This window comes from Scyliorhinus torazame, chromosome 1 (assembly GCF_047496885.1).
Source record: "Scyliorhinus torazame isolate Kashiwa2021f chromosome 1, sScyTor2.1, whole genome shotgun sequence".
NCBI lineage: Eukaryota > Metazoa > Chordata > Chondrichthyes > Carcharhiniformes > Scyliorhinidae > Scyliorhinus > Scyliorhinus torazame.
In genome coordinates this window covers 41,798,475-41,820,119 of record NC_092707.1, presented here as the reverse complement: position 1 = coordinate 41,820,119, position 21,645 = coordinate 41,798,475, and the positions used below count along the sequence as shown (strand labels likewise).

At 46.3% G+C, this 21,645-nt stretch overlaps 1 protein-coding gene across 1 annotated transcript in view; it reads right to left on the bottom strand.

Moving 5' to 3' along the window:
• Positions 1-569: 569 nt before the first annotated feature.
• Positions 570-21,645, bottom strand: part of tfip11 (tuftelin interacting protein 11) — a 56,846-nt gene continuing 35,770 nt past the window's right edge. Inside the window, exons 7-13 of the mRNA XM_072489514.1 lie at positions 12,766-13,269; positions 11,361-11,467; positions 9,945-10,113; positions 9,334-9,577; positions 9,000-9,142; positions 8,539-8,704; positions 570-1,235 (exon numbers count right to left, since the gene is read on the bottom strand). Of these exons, the coding sequence (XP_072345615.1) occupies positions 880-1,235; positions 8,539-8,704; positions 9,000-9,142; positions 9,334-9,577; positions 9,945-10,113; positions 11,361-11,467; positions 12,766-13,269 (1,689 nt within the window). The 3' untranslated portion in view covers positions 570-879. The remainder of the gene's footprint in view (positions 1,236-8,538; positions 8,705-8,999; positions 9,143-9,333; positions 9,578-9,944; positions 10,114-11,360; positions 11,468-12,765; positions 13,270-21,645) is intronic.

Genomic DNA, 21,645 nt, shown 5'->3' with positions numbered 1-21,645 from the left:
TGAAAAAATTCTTTCATGGGTGTCGCTGGCTGGGCCAGTGTTTATTGCCCACCCCTAACTGCCCTTGAACTGAGGTAATTTCTTAAGAGTCAACCACATTGCGGTGGGTCTGGAGTCACATGTACGTCAGACCAGGTAAGCATGGCAGATTTCCTTCCCCAAAAAGGATATTAGTGAACCAGATGGGGTTTTCCGACAATCGTTTCATGGTCATCATTAGACCTTTAGTTCCAGATTTTTATTGAATTCAAATTTCACCAACTATCATAGTGGGATTCAAACCGGGTCCCCAGAGAGTGCTATCCTGGGTCTCTGGATTACTTGCCAACTGACAATACCACTATGCCACCCCTCCCTACCACCTCGGGAGAGCAAATATGGAAAGGCAGACCATGTTTATCCTCAAATAACAATAAGTGAGCATAATTCCTGACATAAGGAGACATTCTTACGGAATTCTTCATTCCACTGCTTCCAATAATAACTCTGATTATTATTGTCTGGCTTAATTATCTTTAGCTGATTAACATCGGATAATTTAACAGAGATCAAAGCTTTGATGATGATACTGCTGTAACACCAGAATCCTGGGTTTATTTCATAAATAAAAGATATTAATATAAACAAGTGTTACACATTTAAAAAAATACAGCAGGGAACAAATCGGGACTCATTATGAACCAAATACAAGAATTGGTTACTAAGTAAGGATTTCACTTGGGGACCAAGATTCAAACAGAGTTGTGAACATCTTTTACTCAGCCAACCCAACTCCGAATAAACAGGTGAAAATTCATCTTTGTATAACTGTAGTCACTGGAATGAAAGAATAGAACAGAATGCGGAGAGAAGCACATTGCTGCATGTCCTGTTTGTATATTACTTAGCCATGTCAATGAGGCTCTGAAGTGATGTTGGCACCCACGTTTTCTCCCCCTGTACAAACACAACCCCTCTGTCAATGTAAATGACTATCCGCCCAAAGGTGTAGAGCTGTTTTCCCTCATGACGTTTGCCCATTAAAGGCATGAAGACAATATTGTGCTCTTCGGCCTTTGCCTGGATCAAGTCCTTGAAATTCATTGGTATGGAGGCGGAGCTAACACCAATACCACGGTGTGCCATATTCTCAGCCTCGCGGCGCTCCTGCATTGCCTCGTACTGAAAGTCCCTCCGGCGCTCCGTGTGCGTGAGATATGCAATGTTTTCCCGTGCTCCTGGCTGCATGTAACCACCTGTTTAAAAAACAATGAAGAAAATGTTTTACTCTACATCCAAGGATTGATAAAATTCCACTAATTGCATACCATGGGGAATGTTTTAAATTTGATTAGCACCCCCTTCAACAATCAAAGATCCCTCCCACCCGGCTTACTCACTCTTCCAACTTTTTCCATCGGGCAGGAGATACAGAATTCTGAGAACACGCACGAACAGACTCAAAAACAGCTTCTTCCCCACTGTCACCAGACTCCTAAATGACCCTCTTATGGACTGATTTCATTAACACTACACCCTGTATGCTTCACCCGATGCCGGTGCTATGTAGTTACATTGTATATGTTGTGTTGCCCTATTATGTATTTTCTTTTCTTCTCATGTACTTAATGATCTGTTGAGCTGCTCGCAGAAAAATACTTTTCACTGTACCTCGGTACACGTGACAATAAATAAATCCAATCCAATCCAATCACTCCCTCCAATGTTGACCAATAGTGGCAACAGTGTGCACCACCTGCAAGATGCAATGCAGGAACTCACCAAGGCTCCTGAAGCAGGACCTTCCAAACCCACGACCGTTACCATCAGGAAGGGCAAGGTTATCAGCCATATGGGAACACCACCACCCACGTCATACCATCCTGACTTAGAAATATATTGCTGTTCCTTCACGGTCTCTGGGTCAAAATCCTGGGAATCCTCCCCAAGACCGCTGTGGGTGTAGCTATACCACGATCTTCAGCAGTTCAAGGCGGCAGCTAACCACCACCTTCCAAGGGTAAGCCTACTTTTGATACCAATAAAGATTATTATTAGGGATGGGCAATAAATGCTGGCAAGCAACGCCCACACCCTGTAATTTTATTTTGTTAGTTTTTAAAAAAAATCTAGAGTACCCAATTCATTTTTTCCAATTAAAGGGCAATTTAGCGTGGCCAATCCACCTAGCCTACACATCTTTGGGTTGTGGGGGCGAAACCCACGCAAACACAGGGAGAACGTGCAAACGCCACACGGACAGTGACCCAGAGCCGGGATCGAACCTGGGACCTCGGCGCCGTGAGGCAGCAATGCTATCATTTTATTTTTATAAAGTAAATCAATTACTAATGATCAGGAAGAACTTCCGGTTGCGGCGATGCGGAGCTAAGCCGCACGTATCAGCAGCCCCTGCGACAACGGACTTTCGGGCTCTCTAGAGGAGCCCCAACGGAACTTTTGTTGAATTGATCCCGTGTGGGAAGGTGCAGTAAGGTCCCCCCTTACGATATATGGCCGAGATCAGCGGTGGAGCGACGAAAAAAAGAGGCTCTGGAGCAGCGGCAACATCGAGGGGGAAAAAGCAAGATGGCGGAGGGCAGAGTGCGAGCAGCATGGGGGCCTGACCAGCAGGAGTTCCTTAAGTGCTGTGTGGAGGAGCTGAAAAAGGAGGTGCTGGCGCCAATGCTGTTGGCGATCGAGGGGCTGAAGGAGACCCAGAGGATCCAGCCGGTGGAGCTTAGTGAGGTGAAAGACACAATGAATGACGACGAGGACGAGATCCTGGGCCTGGCGGTAAAAGTGGAGGCGCACGAGGCGGTGCACAGGAGGTGGGCCGAGAGAATTGAGCTCCTGGAGAACAGGTCGAGGAGGAAGAACCTCCGGATTCTGGGTCTTCCCGAAGGAGTGGAGGGAGCTGATGCCGGGGCGTATCCGAGTACGATGCTCCATGCGCTGATGGGAGCGGAGCCCTCTCCGACCCCCCTGGAGCTGGAAGGGGCTCACCGGGTCCTGGCGAGGAGACCCAAGGCTGATGAGCCGCCAAGGGCGATAGTGGCAAGGTTCCATCGCTTCGCGGACAAAGAAAGTGTGCTGAGATGGGCCAAGAAGGTGCGGAGCAGTAGATGGGAGAACGCGGTGATCCGAGTATACCAGGATTGGAGCGCGGAGGTGACAAAGAGGAGAGCTGGCTTCAACCGGGACAAGGCGGTACTGCATAAAAAAAAAGAGTCAGGTTCGGCATGCTGCAGCCCGCGTGACTGTGGGTCACTTATCAGGACCGACACCATTATTTTGAAACGCCAGAAGATGCTTGGACCTTTATTCAGATGGAAAAACTGGACTCGAAGCGGGGATGTGGTTGTGGGGGGAGATGTTGGTTGTATATGGGGTTGTAAATATGGGTAAAGAATATTTCACGGGTGGGATAATGGATGGGGATGTGGGTAGAGTTCTGGTTAAAAATCCTAAAATTTCCTTTTTTCTTTTCTGTAGACGAGATGATGATGGTGGGGAATGTAGGCGTCGGTGTTGGAGGGAGGTGAGACTCGGGGATGAGGGAACTGGGATAATGGCCGCAACAGGAGCTGTGCCACAGGGGGCGGGGCTGGTTCAGGAAAGCACGGGAAAAAGCGGGGGGGGGGGGGGGGGAATGGAGGAAGGTAAGGAGGAGGAGGGACTCCAACACAGGGGAGATCAACGGGAAGGCGGGGGTTGCTGGGGTCAGCAGAAGTCAGCTGACTCACGGAAGCAATATGGGGGAGCAAAAGAGCTAGAGGAGGATCGGGCGGGGGGGATATTCCAGAGTTGCTGCTGCACTGTCCGAGGGAGAACTGAAAATGGAAGAGGTGGCCTGGGGGACTGGAGGGTGCGGGAGGCGCGGGCAGATCCGTGGAGATTTGCCAGGCCTTTGGCCAGAGAATTTTCTTTTTTCTCCCACGTACATAAGGCCTACTCCCGGATAGATTTTTTTGTTCTGGGCAGGGCATTGATCCCAAACGTGGAGGGAATGGAGTATTCGGCCATAGCCATTTCAGACCATGCCCTGCACTGGGTGGAGCTAGAGCTGGGGGAGGAGAGGGACCAACGCCCGTTGTGGAGGTTGGATGTGGGACTGCTGGCAGACGAGGAAGTGTGCGGGAGAGTGCGGGGGTGTATTGAAAGGTATCTGGAGGCCAACGACAACGGGGAGGTGCAGGTGGGAGTAGTATGGGAGGCGCTGAAGGCGGTGGTCAGGGGAGAGTTAATCTCCATCAGGGCTCACAGGGAGAAGAGAGAGGGCAGGGAAAGGGAGAGGTTAGTGTGGGAGATTTTAAAGGTGGACAGGAGCTATGCAGAGGCTCCGGATGGGGGACTACTCAGGGAGAGACAAAGTCTCCAGACGGAGTTCGACCTGTTGACCACAGGGAAGGCAGAGGCACAGTGGAGGAAGGCACAGGGGGCGATATATGAATATGGGGAGAAGGCGAGCCGGATGCTGGCACACCAGCTCCGTAAGAGGATGGCAGCGAGGGAAATAGGCGGAATCAAAGATGGCAGGGGAACCACGGTGCGGAGTGCAGGGAAAGTGAATGAGGCTTTTAAGGCCTTTTACGAGGAACTGTATAGGTCCCAGCCCCCAGGGGGAAGAGGGGATGCGGCGATTCTTGGACCAATTGAGGTTCCCAAGGGTGGAGGTGCAGGTGGTTGGTTTGGGGGCGCCAATTGGGGTGGAGGAGCTGGTTAAAGGACTGGGGAGCATGCAGGCAGGGAAGGCCCTGGTGCCGGATGGGTTCCCGGTGGAGTTCTACAGGAAGTATGTAGACCTGTTAGCCCCGTTGCTGGTAAGGACCTTCAATGAGGCAAGGGAGGGGGGGGACCCTGCCCCCGACAATGTCGGAGGCGACGATCTCTTTGATCTTGAAGCGGGATAAGGACCCACTGCAATGTGGGTCGTACAGACCGATCTTGCTCCTTAATGTAGATGCTAAGTTGCTGGCAAAAATGTTGGCCATGAGGATTGAGGACTGTGTCGCGGGGGTGATTCACGAGGACCAGACGGGATTCGTAAAGGGTAGGCAGGTAAATACTAATGTGCGAAGGCTCTTAAATGTGATAATGATGCCATCGGTGGAGGGAGAAGCGGAGACAGTGACAGCCATGGACGCGGAGAAGGCCTTTGATCGGGTAGAGTGGGAGTATCTCTGGGAAGTGTTGAGGAGGTTTGGGTTCGGGGGAGGGTTTATTAGTTGGGTTAAGCTCCTGTATAAAGCCCCAGTGGCGAGTGTGGTCACGAACCGACGGAGGTCGGAATATTTCCGGCTGCACCGAGGGACGAGGCAGGGGTGCCCCCTGTCCCCTCTGCTGTTTGTATTAGCAATTGACCCTTTGGCCATGGTGTTAAGGGAGTCGGGGAAATGGAAGGGGGTGGTTCGAGGGGGAGAGGAACATCGAGTGTTGCTGAACGCAGACGACCTGTTGCTGTATGTGACGGATCCAGTGGAGGGGATGGTTAAGGTAATGCAGATCGTACGGGAGTTTGGAGACTTTTCAGGCTAGAAGCTCAATGTGTGAAAGAGTGAGCTCTTTGTGATCCATCCGGGGGACCAGGGAAGAGGGATAGACGACCTACCAGTGAGGAGGGCGGAAAGGAGATTTCGATACTTGGGGATTCAGGTAGCTAGGAGCTGGGGGGCACTGCACAAACTTAATTTGACGCAGTTGGTGGAACAGATGAGGATTTTAAAAGGTGGGACATGTTGCCACTCTCGCTGGCGGGTAGGGTACAGTCGGTTAAAATGGTGGTCCTCCCGAGATTTCTTTTTGTATTCCAATGCCTCCCAATTGTGATTATTAAGGCCTTTTTTAAGAGGGTAAACAGGAGCATTACGGGATTTGTGTGGGCGAGCAAGACCCCGCGGGTAAGGAGGGGGTTCTTGGAGCGTAGCAGAGATAGAGGAGGGTTGGCGTTGCCGAATTTGGGTGGTTATTATTGGGCAGCCAACGTGGCAATGATCCGTAAGTGGGTGATGGAGGGAGAGGGGGCGGCGTGGAAGAGGTTGGAGATGGCGTCCTGCAAAGGAACGAGCCTGGGGGCACTGTGACGGCACCGCTGCCGCTCTCGCCGACAAGATATACCACGAGCCCGGTGGTGGCGGCAACGCTAAAGATCTGGGGGCAGTGGAGACGGCACAGGGGTGCGACGGGAGCTTCGGTGTAGTCCCCGATCAGGGGTAACCATCGGTTTGTCCCAGGAAGGATGGACGGGGGGGTTTCAGAGCTGGCATCGGGCAGGGATTAGAAGAATGGGGGACCTGTTCATTGACGGGACGTTTGCGAGCTTAGGGGCGCTGGAAGAGAAATTTGGGCTACCCCCGGGAAACGCTTTCAGGTACATGCAAGTGAGGGCGTTTGTCAGGGCGGCAGGTGAGGGAATTTCCGCTACTCCCGGCACAGGGGATTCAAGATACGGTGATTTCGGGCGTATGGGTCGGAGTGGGCAAGGTGTCGGAGATATACCAGGAAATGAAAGAGGGGGAGGCTTTGGTAGAGGAGCTGAAGGGTAAATGGGAGGAGGAGTTGGGGGAGGAGATTAAGATGGGACTATGGGCTGATGCCCTAAGTAGGGTTAATTCCTCTTCCTCGTGTGCCAGGCTTAGCCTGATACAATTTAAGGTGGTTCATAGAGCGCATATGACGGGGGCGAGGCTGAGTAGGTTCTTTGGGGTGGAGGACAGATGTGGGAGGTGCTCAGGAAGTCCGGTGAACCATGTCCATATGTTTTGGTCATGCCCGGCACTGGAGGGGTTCTGGAGGGGAGTTGCAGGAACAGTATCTAAGGTGGTGAAAGTCTGGGTCAAGGCAAGCTGGGGGCTAGCACTATTTGGAGTAGTGGACGAGCCGGGAGTGCAGGAGGCGAAAGAGGCCGGCATTCTGGCCTTTGCGTCCCTAGTAGCCCGGCGAAGGATCTTGCTAATGTGGAAGGAGGCAAAGCCCCCTAGCGTGGAGGCTTAGATAAATGATATGGCAGGGTTTATCAAGTTGGAAAGGATAAAGTTTGCCTTGAGAGGGTCTGCGCAGGGGTTCTACAGGCAGTGGCAACCGTTCCTAGACCATCTCACGGAGCGTTAGATGAAGGTCGGACAGCAGCAACAGCAACCCGGGGGGGGGGGGGGGTGTTCTGCTGGGGGGCATTTGAGCAAGAAAACACATGAATGATCCGGAAACTGACACGTACGGGAAGATTCCAATGTAAAAGTTCTGTATCTTATTGACTAGCCATGTTCATGTCTTGCCACACAAGTTCTTTTTCTTTTCTTTGTTACGTGGGGGGGGGGGGGGTTTGTTTGTAAGGTGGAAAATATTGTTGTTGAAAAATTCTTAATAAAAACATATTTTTTTTTAAAACTAATGATCAGGAAGATGTTTTACATCTATAACATATTAAAATCTTCCATCGGCGCATACTTCCTGTTAGTTTTTCCATTATAAAATCTCTTCTTTCATCATGAAAATATCCAATGCAAATTGATTGTGCTTCGCTGCTAGTGGGACGGCATGGTAGCACAGTGGTTAGCATGGTTGGTTCACAGCGCCAGGGTCCCAGGTTCGATTCCATGCTTGGGTCACTGTCTGTGCGGAGTCTGCACGTTTTCCCAATGTCTGCGTGGGTTTCTTCTGGGTGCTGCGGTTTCCTCCCACAAATCCCTAAAGACAAGCTGTTTGGTAATTTGGGCATTCTGAATTCTCCCTCCGTGTAACCGAACAGGTGCTGGAATTTGGTGACTAGGGGCTTTTCTAGCAACTTCATTGCAGTGCTAATATAAGCCCACTTGTAACAATAAATATTAGTGAAGGTGCAGAGGATATAGAGGCAGGGATGATGGTCTAGGTTGCAGGTAGGTTGCTACGACAGCACATTAGTATTGAGGTGGTAGTATGGTGAGATTGGTCTTGAGGTCTAAAGTATTGGGAAGGGGTATTGTAGTGTTAGCCCCAATGCCCAAGGGTTAATCAGGAGTGTAGTTCCAAGGTGTGGGAGCGTTGGGTCTGTGGCAACAGGATCTGGTTTTACCAGTATTCTAGAGTGTTCCCCAGCTAGTGTGTGAAATCCTCTTAGGGAATCCCATCTCTGCATGAAGAAAGTGGTAACTGAAAACTAATTTTAAGTTGGTTCAATGCTGTTAAAAGTGTTAATTATACATTTTAAAAGCACCAAAGGGGCTTAACCAAGTTATTTTGCCATTCCTCAACGGACAAGATGGAAAAGATGGGTTTGTCTCGTCATACATCTCATTGCTGTTTGTTGGATCGTGCTGTGCAGATATTGGTTGCTGTTTACATACATTACAACAAAAGTACACTTTAAAAAGGTACTTCACTGTTGTAAAGTACATTGGGATATCCATGGTTGTGACTATTGCAGTACCCCTTTGAAAGGATTTCAAAATCCTTCCTTTTCCTTTCTTGAACTCTTTGCTATACTAAAATGTACACATTTTAATTTCTCCATCTTTAGTTCCCTTCCCATCTTCATCTTCTGGAGGCCATCCAGGAGAAATAAAACCAAGAGAAGCTTACCAACTGTGGAGGCGACAGCCCGGTTCATAATGTCGAGGGCTTCATTAAACTTCTCCTTGATCGTTGGGTGGGCCAACACCTGGTCAGAAAACATGGACTTCCAGCCCAAGTACCATTTTGTGACTTCTTCATAATTGGGACTGTTACTGAGCCAAGAACATAGCACCTAGAGAGGAGAAAGAGGTAATTTAGAGAATTCAAGGAGAATAAAAGTTAGATATTAAAAGTTGCATTCAGCAGTAAAAAATTTGTACGCTGTAAGAAAAAGGTATGACGATGAATTGTATAAACCACTTGACGCTTCCCTTCATCGCATTCAATTCTAATAGCTCAATCCTTCCAATTTCTTCCAATGAACAGCAAACAAAGTACCACTGACAAACTTAATCATCACCGAGATCGAAAAAAGTGGGAAGTTAACTGATATTATTGCTCGATCATCACAAAGCTCACAAACTCACCTGCAACCATTTTGGAAAAAAGTTTTTCTCAAGCATTCCGATGAGGCTGGAAGGTGAGATCATGTCCTCCCAATCCATCGCCCAGTGGAATGTGTCCATGTGTTGTTGGTGAGGATTTATCACAAACTCTGATAAACACATCCCTGTCAGTGATCAGAAACAAACATGATTTAAAACATATCCCTGTGAGGAGTTAGCAATAGCCACTCAGTGTTAAATTTCGAGTTGGAGCTGCTCGCTTCAACCGTCTTGATTTATTACGTTACTAGTATCTTTAGAAGAGGAATAAAACTGTCTCAGTTGCAACATAAATTACGCTCATACACTTTCTCACCTAACTTTGGAACAATATTTTTCAACATGAAGGCTTCCCAAGATCCTGGTGTGAACACATTCTTCCAGGGCAACAGGATCAGTTTTGCAGAAGAGTCACTGGGATGCCATTTCTGCAATGCGTTGGAAAGTTTGTTGCGGATAGGTGAATACAGGGGCTCCAGGCGCATTTGCATAAGTGGAAGCCATGGATGAATCCAGGCGTGGATTGGGACGGTGTCTGTCAGTGGGTTCCAGTTCTCAACCTAAAAAGAACAGAGGTTTATGTTGATGAGTGACAGTGGCTGAAGTTACATACCTTCAACTAATTTTGCCTTTTCTTGATGCTGCAGCATTAGTTTTCCAGTAGTTATTAGGCCAATTGTTCGTACAATCTCCAATTTTGTCTTCCACCCCTTCACCCACCAGTTCCTTGACAACTGCTGGTTCTTGAAGTAATTTCTCCTTTACTCCTATCTGCCCCAATTATCTCTTCTTTTTATTCTTTTGTTTCCATTCCTCCATTTTGGATGTTTCTAGCATTTTCGGTGTTCTCCACTAAACTCGATGAGCATTTTGAAATACGTCCATGTACAAAGGTGCCTTGTAACATTAACAAGATATGGCTCCTACCTCACGCTGTAATTTAGGAAAGATCAATTGTTCAAGAATATTATCCAATATCCAGAGAGGGACTACAGGCATCCAGTTCTCCAAGAAATCTACCATAGGAGCACAATTCCGGGGTAGCCACTGGGATACAACATTACGGACGTATGGCATCCATACCTCCCACACCAACCTGAGAACATGAAAAGAGGAAAAAATAGGAATTGGGAAAAGTTCACTCAACCAAAGACTGAATTTTACAACATATTGTAAAACACATGCATTGCCAGACCCCCCTCAATTGTAGCCATTTTCCCTCCCTTCCTCCCTCCATCCATCTTTGTTCTCTTACACATAACAAACATGTATTCATATACCTTTAATATAATTAAACAGCTTCACAAGTGTTCAAACAAAATTAGACACTGAGTCACATAGGAGATATTAGGCCGACTTTTGCACAATGAAAGCAGTTTTAATCTAGTGTAAAATTCTCTATTTTATGTTGAACAGTTTTGAAACAACTCGGAATCCAGTGGAAGCTGGAATCCAGTGGAAGCCGAGTTCAGAGTCCAGTCGAGTCAAGTCCTGGTGACTTTTCAATTTGGAGTCAGCTTTTTTTAATATCTCCTCTTTATCAATTTTTAGCCGATCCAGTGTCTCAACAAGGTCTTCTTTCACTATGACTATGGCAGCATCTTTCTCCTTGGCAAACACAGATGTAAAATACTCATTTAGTAGGTTAGCTATACTCTTTCTCCATGCATAAACATTTTTATTGAAGTTTACATTTATGCACTGTACAGGAGATGATGGGAACAGTTATTATTTTCAATTTACATGCTGTTCCTTTTTGGCACCCACCCCACACCCCTTTCCTTTCTTGTTGAACTGGAAACACACTGATGTTGAAAATTCTTCTGAACACACTTAAAAAAATTCTCTCTCCTCTTTACCCTTCACATTATTACTCTCTTGGTCTATATTAAGGTAAAGTCCCTCATTATAACTACTCTATACTTTTTGCATCTTTCAAAGTTCCTCATAAATTGTTCCTCTGTATCCTTTCCAGCCTAATGCCAGTAGGTTACTTTAACGTGAGAGGCATTACAACAAAACCCAATCCTGTCCTTACCGGAGGGACTTCTCAGCATGTCTCAATTGGAATACAAGCAGTGGCTGATTATTTTTGCCCCCCCCCAACCCCCTAGTTCCGGGACACAAACTAGTTGTAGCAGCCCAACTAAGTCTAGAGCAGAGAATCAAAGCTGGAACATTCTGATGTGCTAATTTGAGGAACTACTCTTACTTCAATTCTGATCTTAATGAGTCTTGAACTGACTGAAATAAGGAGTATGTGTAGTCGACTTTATCTTCACAATCTGAAAGTGGTCGACATTTCTAATTATCACGCTAAAAGTTTGAATTGTTCATTCTTACCTGTGGTAGGGGTCCAACGACAACATATCGCACCCTCCATGCTGCAGCTGGTCTCGTTCTAGAAGTTTCCTCCATTGGGACATGACGTCTAAGCCATAAATATTATCCTAAAATGTAGAAAAGAAACACATGGGATTACTCTAGCTTTTGTCCACATTGTGCTCAGATCATCCCTATGAGGAATGGATCCCTCTCTTCCTCATTTTCTACAATGACTATATCAGAAAAAGAACTCCCAACAAGTTTGGTACAGTATGATGGTTCCTCTCTCTATTGGAGCTGTAATTAACCGGAGGTCTAGAATTAAGTTTTAATGCATTACATTATCAAGTGCTAAAGGAGAGAAAAGGCATGGAATATAATTTAACATATTCAGTCTTACATTCATTATATTTGGCAAAGTATTGGATTTTGTTGGTGTTTGGACTCACAGACGATGGCAATCCTCTAATTCACTTCAATAATCTTCCTTCATATGTGAATTTTGAAAATGAATGTTGCCATGTTCTTCAACAGTGGATCCCATCCTCATTCAACATCAATGTATACATACCCTGCTGCCTCACGGCTCTAAGGACTCAGGTTCTAGCCTGGCCCCGGGTCATTGTGGAGTTTGCACATTCTCCCAGTGTCTGTGTGAGTCTCACTCCCACAACCCAAAGCTGTGCAGGGTAGGTGGATTGATCACACTAAATTGCCCCTTAAAACACATACCAAGAGATGCTGGATGGCAATCAGAAATGTGTGAAGACTGGCAGATTCTGAGTGGATCCTACAATCGTGGAATTCTTTTGAACGGTTACCAGTTGAGAATGCTGTCCTTTTTGATGTCTCTCCCAGTATTGTTGCCTTAGGAAAGGAAACTTTTAAGGATATATTATTGAACCAGGAAGGGTAGTTCTTGACAAAATCAGTTCTAAAAGAATTTTGGCAAAAGTAAAAAGAGTATTGTGGACAGTGAAAATCACCCCCGTCTCAGTATTACTTGTGTTCAGGGAAAAGGCTACATATTTCTTAGATAATGATTAAAGTTGGTTCTTGTGCTAGTTTGTGCCTTTCTCCATAAGAATTCTTAATCGGAGCTTGAATAATGGATGAGGATATGAACTCAGGTTGGGACTCACTAATTATTTTAATGTATTGGAATAGTTTTTAAATTAGTTAGACTTTTGTGATGGCTAGTTTTCTTTCTTTTTAGTGTTATATTAATTTTATGTCATTTTGGTCAATGAACAATTAATGTATCCAAAATGAATTACTGTATGGACAAAAAATTGAAATTGAATTGATTCCCCTCTTCTCATTAGCTCATATGCAATGGGGACTTTAAACCAATGACCATCCTAATGTGTTGCCAAGGGCCATAATGGACATGACAATTACTCACTTTTGTGGTAGCCCTTACCTGCAACGGATTCCAAGTCTTAAAGAATTCTTTCAGCAGTGGAAATACAATGGCAATGGAGAGTTCTGCAAGGTCAAACATCTTATACTCCTCAAAATATTTCTCCTGCAGCATCTCAAAAATCTTTGCACATTCATCCAGGGTCAATGGATTTTCACAGTTGGGCAGCAGTCTCTTCTCGCAGTCTTCCACAATCTGCAAGATGCTGCTGAGCTTGTCTATGATCTTATCCTCGTGGGCGAGGACTTCAGAGAGCTTCTCATTCTCATGGGAGAGGTTGACCACCATGTCTCTCTCATACTGTAGCTGACGGTCATTCTGGATGATCTCTTGCTCAGTCATTTCAATGAGCAGTTGCAGATTGTGCTCCAGCTCTGGGAGGGAAAAACCCTCTGACTTGGCATCTTTAACTGGGGACTGTGTGTCATCAGGAATATCGTGCTTCTGGTTCATCTGGCTGTAACTGTAATACACTTTCTGCTCCTTTCCAGTCATGTCTATAACCTACAAGATGAATTAGATAATTAGAAAGTGACAATGGCTCAATGTCAATCAAAGTGATAACCAACTAATCGTCTGTCATCTAGTTTAGAAACTCGTTTTACGACCTTGAACCTCAGGACACACATTTTCTGGTGAAATTACTCAGGCAGTGTACTTCATCATCAATTTTAAGTTGTCCACTATTTCAGCCATCTTAATATGATCACATGGAAATTTATCAGTTAACCCGTTTTCAGGTGTTCAGGGAATTGGTAGCAGATATCGAGATTAAAAACATTCATTTAAAAAAAAAAATGTTTTCATTCATAGGATGTGGACGTCACAACATATGCTGCCTATCCCTAATTGCCCTTGAACGGAGTGGCTTATTCAGCCACTGTCGATCTGGAGTTACATGTAGGCCAGACCAGGTAAGGATGGCAGATTTCCTTCCCTAAAGAACATTGGTGAACCAGATGGGTTTTTACGACAATGGTTTCCTGGTCATTAGACTTTTAACTCCAGATTTGATTTTTTAATGAATTCAAATTTCAGCATCTGCCATGATGGGTTTCGAACCCGGGACTCCAGAGCATTATTCTGGGTCTCTGGATTACTAGTCTGGTGACTAGTAATGACTGCACCACTGCCCCTCATATACTGAATCTTTGTTAAAAAAATTATTAAAAAGGGATAATCTTTGATACCCCTCAGTGGTAATCCAGACCCTGGGGTACAGTTTGTAGTTTACCACTTCTTTTTTCAATCATGGCAGCATTCGAACAGTCAAATGGACAAAAACAGGAAATACCCTCCTGTAACACAAGCCAACTTAAAATATGATAATGGTGAAGTATTGCATTAACAACCACTGTTACTTTCCAGCCTTTACACTAGGTTCAAATCCACCAAGTATCATCCCTACAAACAGACATAGTGTTGCTGGCCAATGAGCAATTTATGGAAGAAGGTTTCAAGGGCCAGGAAAAAGATTTTAACTATTATTCTTTTTTTAAGTTTAATCTCCTGTTGGCATGAAGACTATAGTGAGCCTTTGTGCAGTTGTTTTATTTTCTCGCCAGCATTAGTTTACTTTCAAATGCTTGTGAGGCGGATGACCAACAAAGCAATGCCAGGCAAGATTCAAGACAGCTCCTCTGTGCCAACACCTGCAAATTCACATCTGTAGACAGGGGTTACTGGATCTCTCTTTGGCAGATGCTTAATGCATGCAGTGGCCAAGTAAGTTTACGTTAATGATGGAAAGGGATAAGTATACACCGCAGGGCAAGAGTTATAGCTGGGGGAAGGGCAATTATGATGCCATTAGACGTGACTTGGGGGGGATAAGGTGGAGAAGTAGGCTGCAAGTATTGGGCACACTGGATAAGTGGGGCTTGTTCAAGGATCAGCTACTGCGTGTTCTTGATAAGTATGTACCGGTCAGACAGGGAGGAAGGCGTCGAGCGAGGGAACCGTGGTTTACCAAGGAAGTGGAATCTCTTGTTAAGAGGAAGAAGAAGGCCTATGTGAAGACGAAGTGTGAAGTTTCGGTTGGGGCGATGGATAGTTACAAGGTAGCGAGGAAGGATCTAAAGAGAGAGCTAAGACGAGCAAGGAGGGGACATGAGAAGTATTTGGCAGGAAGGATCAAGGAAAACCCAAAAGCTTTCTATAGGTATGTCAGGAATAAGCGAATGACTAGGGAAAGAGTAGGACCAGTCAAGGACAGGGATGGGAAATTGTGTGTGGAGTCTGAAGAGATAGGCGAGATACTAAATGAATATTTTTCGTCAGTATTCACTCAGGAAAAAGATAATGTTGTGGAGGAGAATGCTGAGCCCCAGGCTAATAGAATAGATGGCATTGAGGTACGTAGGGAAGAGGTGTTTGCAATTCTGGACAGGCTGAAAATAGATAAGTCCCCGGGACCTGATGGGATTTATCCTAGGATTCTATGGGAGGCCAGGGAAGAGATTGGTGGACCTTTGGCTTTGATTTTTATGTCATCATTGGCTACAGGAATAGTGCCAGAGGACTGGAGGACAGCAAATGTGGTCCCTTTGTTCAAAAAGGGGAGCAGAGACAACCCCGGCAACTATAGACCGGTGAGCCTCACGTCTGTAGTGGGTAAAGTCTTGGAGGGGATTATAAGGGACAAGATTTATAATCATCTAGATAGGAATAATATGATCAGGGATAGTCAGCATGGCTTTGTGAAGGGTAGGTCATGCCTCACAAACCTTATTGAGTTCTTTGAGAAGGTGACTGAACAGGTAGACGAGGGTAGAGCAGTTGATGTGGTGTATATGGATTTCAGCAAAGCGTTTGATAAGGTTCCCCACGGTAGGCTATTGCAAAAAATACGGAGGCTGGGGATTGAGGGTGATTTAGAGATGTGGATCAGAAATTGGCTAGCTGAAAGAAGACAGAGGGTGGTGGTTGATGGGAAATGTTCAGAATGGAGTACAGTCACAAGTGGAGTACCACAAGGATCTGTTCTGGGGCCGTTGCTGTTTGTCATTTTTATCAATGACCTAGAGGAAGGCGCAGAAGGGTGGGTGAGTAAATTTGCAGACGATACTAAAGTCGGTGGTGTTGTCGATAGTGTGGAAGGATGTAGCAGGTTACAGAGGGATATAGATAAGCTGCAGAGCTGGGCTGAGAGGTGGCAAATGGAGTTTAATGTAGAGAAGTGTGAGGTGATTCACTTTGGAAGGAATAACAGGAATGCGGAATATTTGGCTAATGGTAAAGTTCTTGAAAGTGTGGATGAGCAGAGGGATCTAGGTGTCCATGTACATAGATCCCTGAAAGTTGCCACCCAGGTTGATAGGGTTGTGAAGAAGGCCTATGGAGTGTTGGCCTTTATTGGTAGAGGGATTGAGTTCCGGAGTCGGGAGGTCATGTTGCAGCTGTACAGAACTCTGGTACGGCCGCATTTGGAGTATTGCGTACAGTTCTGGTCACCGCATTATAGGAAGGACGTGGAGGCTTTGGAGCGGGTGCAGAGGAGATTTACCAGGATGTTGCCTGGTATGGAGGGAAAATCTTATGAGGAAAGGCTGATGGACTTGAGGTTGTTTTCGTTGGAGAGAAGAAGGTTAAGAGGAGACTTAATAGAGGCATACAAAATGATCAGGGGGTTGGATAGGGTGGACAGTGAGAGCCTTCTCCCGCGGATGGATATGGCTGGCACGAGGGGACATAACTTTAAACTGAGGGGTAATAGATATAGGACAGAGGTCAGAGGTAGGTTCTTTACGCAAAGAGTAGTGAGGCCGTGGAATGCCCTACCTGCTACAGTAGTGAACTCGCCAACATTGAGGGCATTTAAAAGTTTATTGGATAAACATATGGATGATAATGGCATAGTGTAGGTTAGATGGCTTTTGTTTCGGTGCAACATCGTGGGCCGAAGGGCCTGTACTGCGCTGTATTGTTCTATGTTCTATGTTCTATGTTCTAAGTTGGGACAACAGGCTCAGCGGCATTCAAAGGGGCGATCTAACGAATCATATGCTGGAGAACTACCCAAGGGCACAGCAGGGTGATCAGCCTGATAAGTCCAATTGTCCCACCTTAAGATGCCATCAACCATATGCATAAGCACCATCATACTTAGTTGATAATGACCGACTTTGCAGCTTCAGGGTCAACAGAAATCTAAATGCAGAACTATGCCATCTGCCATTAGATTCTTGATTAACAAGGGGATGAAAGGTTATCGGGGATAGGCAGGAATATGGGGTTGAAGTTACAATCAAATTAGCCATGATCTTATTGAATGGCAGAGTAGGCCCGAGGGGTCGAGTGGCCTGCTCCTAATATGCATGTTCGAATGCTACTTGCAAATATCACAGTGTTAGCTCAGTGCCAGTGGCCGCATCCTTGACTCAACACCCGTCAGCCACACAAATACTCAGCTCATGGGGATGATGCTATGGATGGTGCTACTATACTTCCTGTACACACACGACTGCGTGGCAAAATTTGGTTCCAACTCCATCTACAAGTTTGCCGACGATATGACCATAGTGGGCCGGATCTCGAATAACAACAAGTCAGAATACAGGAGGGAGATAGAGAACCTAGTGGAGTAGTGTAGCGACAACAATCTATCCCTCAATGCCAGTAAAACTAAAGAGCTGGTCATTGACTGTACACACCCCTGTCAGCATCAACGGGGCTGAGGTGGAGATGGTTAGCAGCTTCATATTCCATGGGGTACACATCTCCAAAAATCTGTCCTGGTCCACCCACGTCAACGCTACCACCAAGAAAGCACGCCAGCGCCCATACTTCCTCAGGAAACTAAGGAAATTCGGCATGGAGCTGCGGATGGATTCACTTTGGAGCATCCGCGATGCTGAGGAAGTTGTGGATAGCACATTCAGTGAGTTGGTCACACCGCAGATTAAAATTACTGAGGCAGATAGGGAATGGGTGACCAATAGACAGAGGAAGAGTAGGAAGGCAGTGCAGGGATCCCCTGCGGTCATCTCCCTCCAAAACAGATTTAACGTTTTGGAAACTGTTGGGGGAGATGGCTCACCAGGGGAAGGTGGCAGCAGCCAGGTTCATGGCACCGTGGCTGGCTCTGCTGCACAGAAGGGCGTGAAAAAGAGTGGCAGAGCTACAGTGATAGGGGAGTCAATTGTAAGGGGAATAGACAGGCGTTTCTGCGGACGCAAATGAGAATCCAGGTTGGTATGTTGCCTCCCTGGTGCAAGGGTCAAGGATGTCTCGGAGCGGCTGCAGGGCATTCTGGAGGGAGGGTGAACAGCCAGCTGTCGTGGTGCATATAGGCACCAACGATATAGGTAAAAAACGGGATGAGGTCCTACAAGCTGAATTTAGGGAGTTAGGAGTTAAACTAAAAAGTAGGACCTCAAAGGTAGTAATCTCAGGATTGCTACCAGTGCCACGTGATAGTCAGAGTAGAAATGACAGGATAGCTAGGATGAATACGTGGCTTGGGAGATGGTGCAAGAGGGAGGGTTTCAAATTCCTGGGACATTGGGACCGGTTCTGGGGGAGGTGGGACCTGTACAAATCGGACGGTCTGCATCGGAGTGGGACCGGAACCAATGTTCTCGGGGGTGTGTTTGCTAGTGCAGTTGGGGAGGGTTTAAACTAATGTGGCAGGGGGATGGGAACCGATGTAGGAAGTCAGTGGGGACGGAAACAAAAGGCAGGAAGGGAGTGTGTGTAAAGCATGACCAGAGAAAGCAGGGCAGAGAGCAAGGAAAGTCTCCATTAAACTGCATTTATTTCAATGCAAGGGGCCTGACGGGCAAAGCGGATGAACTCAGGGCATGGATGGGCACATGGGACTGGGATATTATAGCTATGACTGAAACATGGCTAAGGGAGGGGCAGGGCTGGCAGCTCAATGTTCCGGGGTACAGATGCTATAGAAAGGATAGAACAGGAGGTAAGAGAGGAGGGGGAGTGGCGTTTTTGATTAGGGAGAACATCACGGCAGTACTGAGAGGGAATATATCCGAGGGTTCGCCCACTGAGTCTATATGGGTGGAACTGAAAAATAAGAAGGGAGAGATCACCTTGATAGGACTGTACTACAGGCCCCCAAATAGTCAGCGGGAAATTGAGGAGCAAATATGTAAGGAGATTACAGATAGCTGCAAAAATAATAGGGTGGTAATAGTAGGGGACTTTAACTTTCCCAACATTGACTGGGACAGCCATAGCATTAGGGGCTTGGATGGAGGGAAATTTGTTGAGTGTATTCAGGAGGGATTTCTCATTCAGTATGTGGATGGACCGACTAGAGAGGGGGCAAAACTTGACCTCGTATTGGGAAATAAGGAAGGGCAAGTGACAGAAGTGTTAGTGAGGGATCACTTTGGGACAAGTGACCATAACTCCATTAGTTTTAAGATAGCGATGGAGAATGATAGGTCTGGCCCAAGAGTTCAAATTCTTAATTGAGGCAAGGCCAATTTTGATGGTATCAGACAAGAACTTGCAGAGGTAGATTGGGGGAGACTGTTGGCAGGCAAAGGGACGGCTGGTAAATGGGAGGCTTTTAAAAATGTGTTAACCAGGGTTCAGGGTAAGCACATTCCCTTTAGAGTGAAGGGCAAGGCTGGTAGAAGTAGGGAACCCTGGATGACTCGAGATATTGAGACTCTGGTCAAAAAGAAGAAGGAGGCATATGACGTACATAAGCAACTGGGATCAAGTGGATCCCTTGAAGAGTATAGAGATTGTCGAAATAGAGTTCAGAGGGAAATCAGGAGGGCAAAAAGGGGACATGAAATTGCTTTGGCAAATAATGCAAAGGAGAATCCAAAGAGCTTCTACAGATACATAAAGGGAAAAAGAGTAGGGCCTCTTAAGGATCAACAAGGACATCTATGTGCAGAGCCACAAGAGTTGGGTGAGATCCTGAATGAATATTTCTCATCGGTATTTATGGTGGAGAAAGGCATGGATGTTAGGAAACTAAGAGAAATAAATAGTGATGTCTTGAGAAGTGTGCATATTACAGAGGAGGTGGTGCTGGAAGTCTTAAAGCGCATCAAGGTAGATAAATCCCCGGGACCTGATGAAATGTATCCCAGGATGTTGTGGGAGGCAAGGGAGGAAATTGCGGGTCCCCTAACAGAGATATTTGAATCATCGGCAGCCACAGGTGAGGTGCCTGAAGATTGGAGAGTAGCGAATGTTGTGCCCTTGTTTAAGAAGGGCAGCAGGGAAAAGCCTGGGAACTACAGACTGGTGAGCCTAACGTCTGTAGTAGGTAAGTTGCTAGAAGGTATTCTGAGAGACAGGATCTACAAGCATTTAGAGAGGCAAGGACTGATTCGGGGCAGTCAGCATGGCTTTGTGCGTGGAACATCATGTCTCACAAATTTGATTTGAGTTTTTTGAGGGGGTGACCAAGAAGGTAGATGAGGGCAGTTGTCTACATGGACTTTAGCAAAGCCTTTGACAAGGTACCGCATGGTAGGTTGTTGCAAAAGGTTAAAGCTCACGGGATCCAGGGTGAGGTTGCCAATTGGATTCAAAATTAGCTGGACGACAGAAGGCAGAGGGTGGTTGTAGAGGGTTGTTTTTCAAACTGGAGGCCTGTGACCAGTGGTGTGCCTCAGGGATCGGTGCTGGGTCCACTGTTATTTGTGATTTATATTAATGATTTGGATGAGAATTTAGGAGGCATGGTTAGTAAGTTTGCAGATGACACCAAGCTTGGTCGCACAGTGGATAGTGAAGAAGGTTATCTAGCATTGCAACGGGATCTTGATCAATTAGGCCAGTGGGCCGACGAATGGCAGATGGAGTTTAATTTAGGTAAATGTGAGGTGATGCATTTTGGCAGATCGAATCAGGCCAGGACCTACTCAGTTAATGGTATGGCGTTGGGGAGAGTTATAGAACAAAGAGATCTAGGAGTACAGGTTCATAGCTCCTTGAAGGTGGAGTCGCAGGTGGACAGGGTGGTGAAGAAGGCATTCGGCATGCTTGGTTTAATTGGTCAGAACATTGAATACAGGAGTTGGGACGTCTTGTTGAAGTTGTACAAGACATTGGTACGGCCACACTTGGAATACGGTGTGCAGTTCTGGTCACCCTATTATAGAAAGGATATTATTAAACTAGAAAGAGTGCAGAAAAGATTTACTAGGATGTTACCGGGACTTGATGGTTTGAGTTATAAGGAGAGGCTGGATAGACTGGGACTTTTTTCCCTGGAGCGTAGGAGGCTTAGGGGTGATCTTATAGAGGTCTATAAAATAATGAGGGGCATAGATAAGGTAGATAGTCAACATCTTTTCCCAAAGATAGGGGAGTCTAAAACTAGAGGGCATAGGTTTAAGGTGAGAGGGGAGAGATTCAGAAGGGCCCAGAGGGGCAATTTCTTCACTCAGAGGGTAGTGAGTGTCTGGAATGTGCTGCCAGAGGTAGTGGTAGAGGCGGGTACAATTGTGTCTTTTAAAAAGCATTTAGATAGTTACATGGGTAAGATGGGTATAGAGGGTTATGGGCCAGGTGCGGGCAACTGGGACTAGCTTAATGGTAAAAACTGGGCGGCATGGACTGGTTGGGCCGAAGGGCCTGTTTCCATGCTGTAAACTTCTATGATTCTATGTCCACATTAACTCTTACCACTACAGATGCACCATAGAAAGCATCTTATCTGGCTGCATCACAGTCTGGTATGGCAACTGCTCAGCCCAAGACCACAAGAAACTTCAGAGAATCGTGAACACAGCCCAGTCCATCACACGAACCTGCCTCCCATCCATTGACTCCATTTACACCTCCCGCTGCCTGGGGAAAGCGGGCAGCATAATCAAAGACCCCTCCCACCCGGCTTACTCACTCTTCCAACTTCTTCCATCGGGCAGGAGATACAGAAGTCTGAGA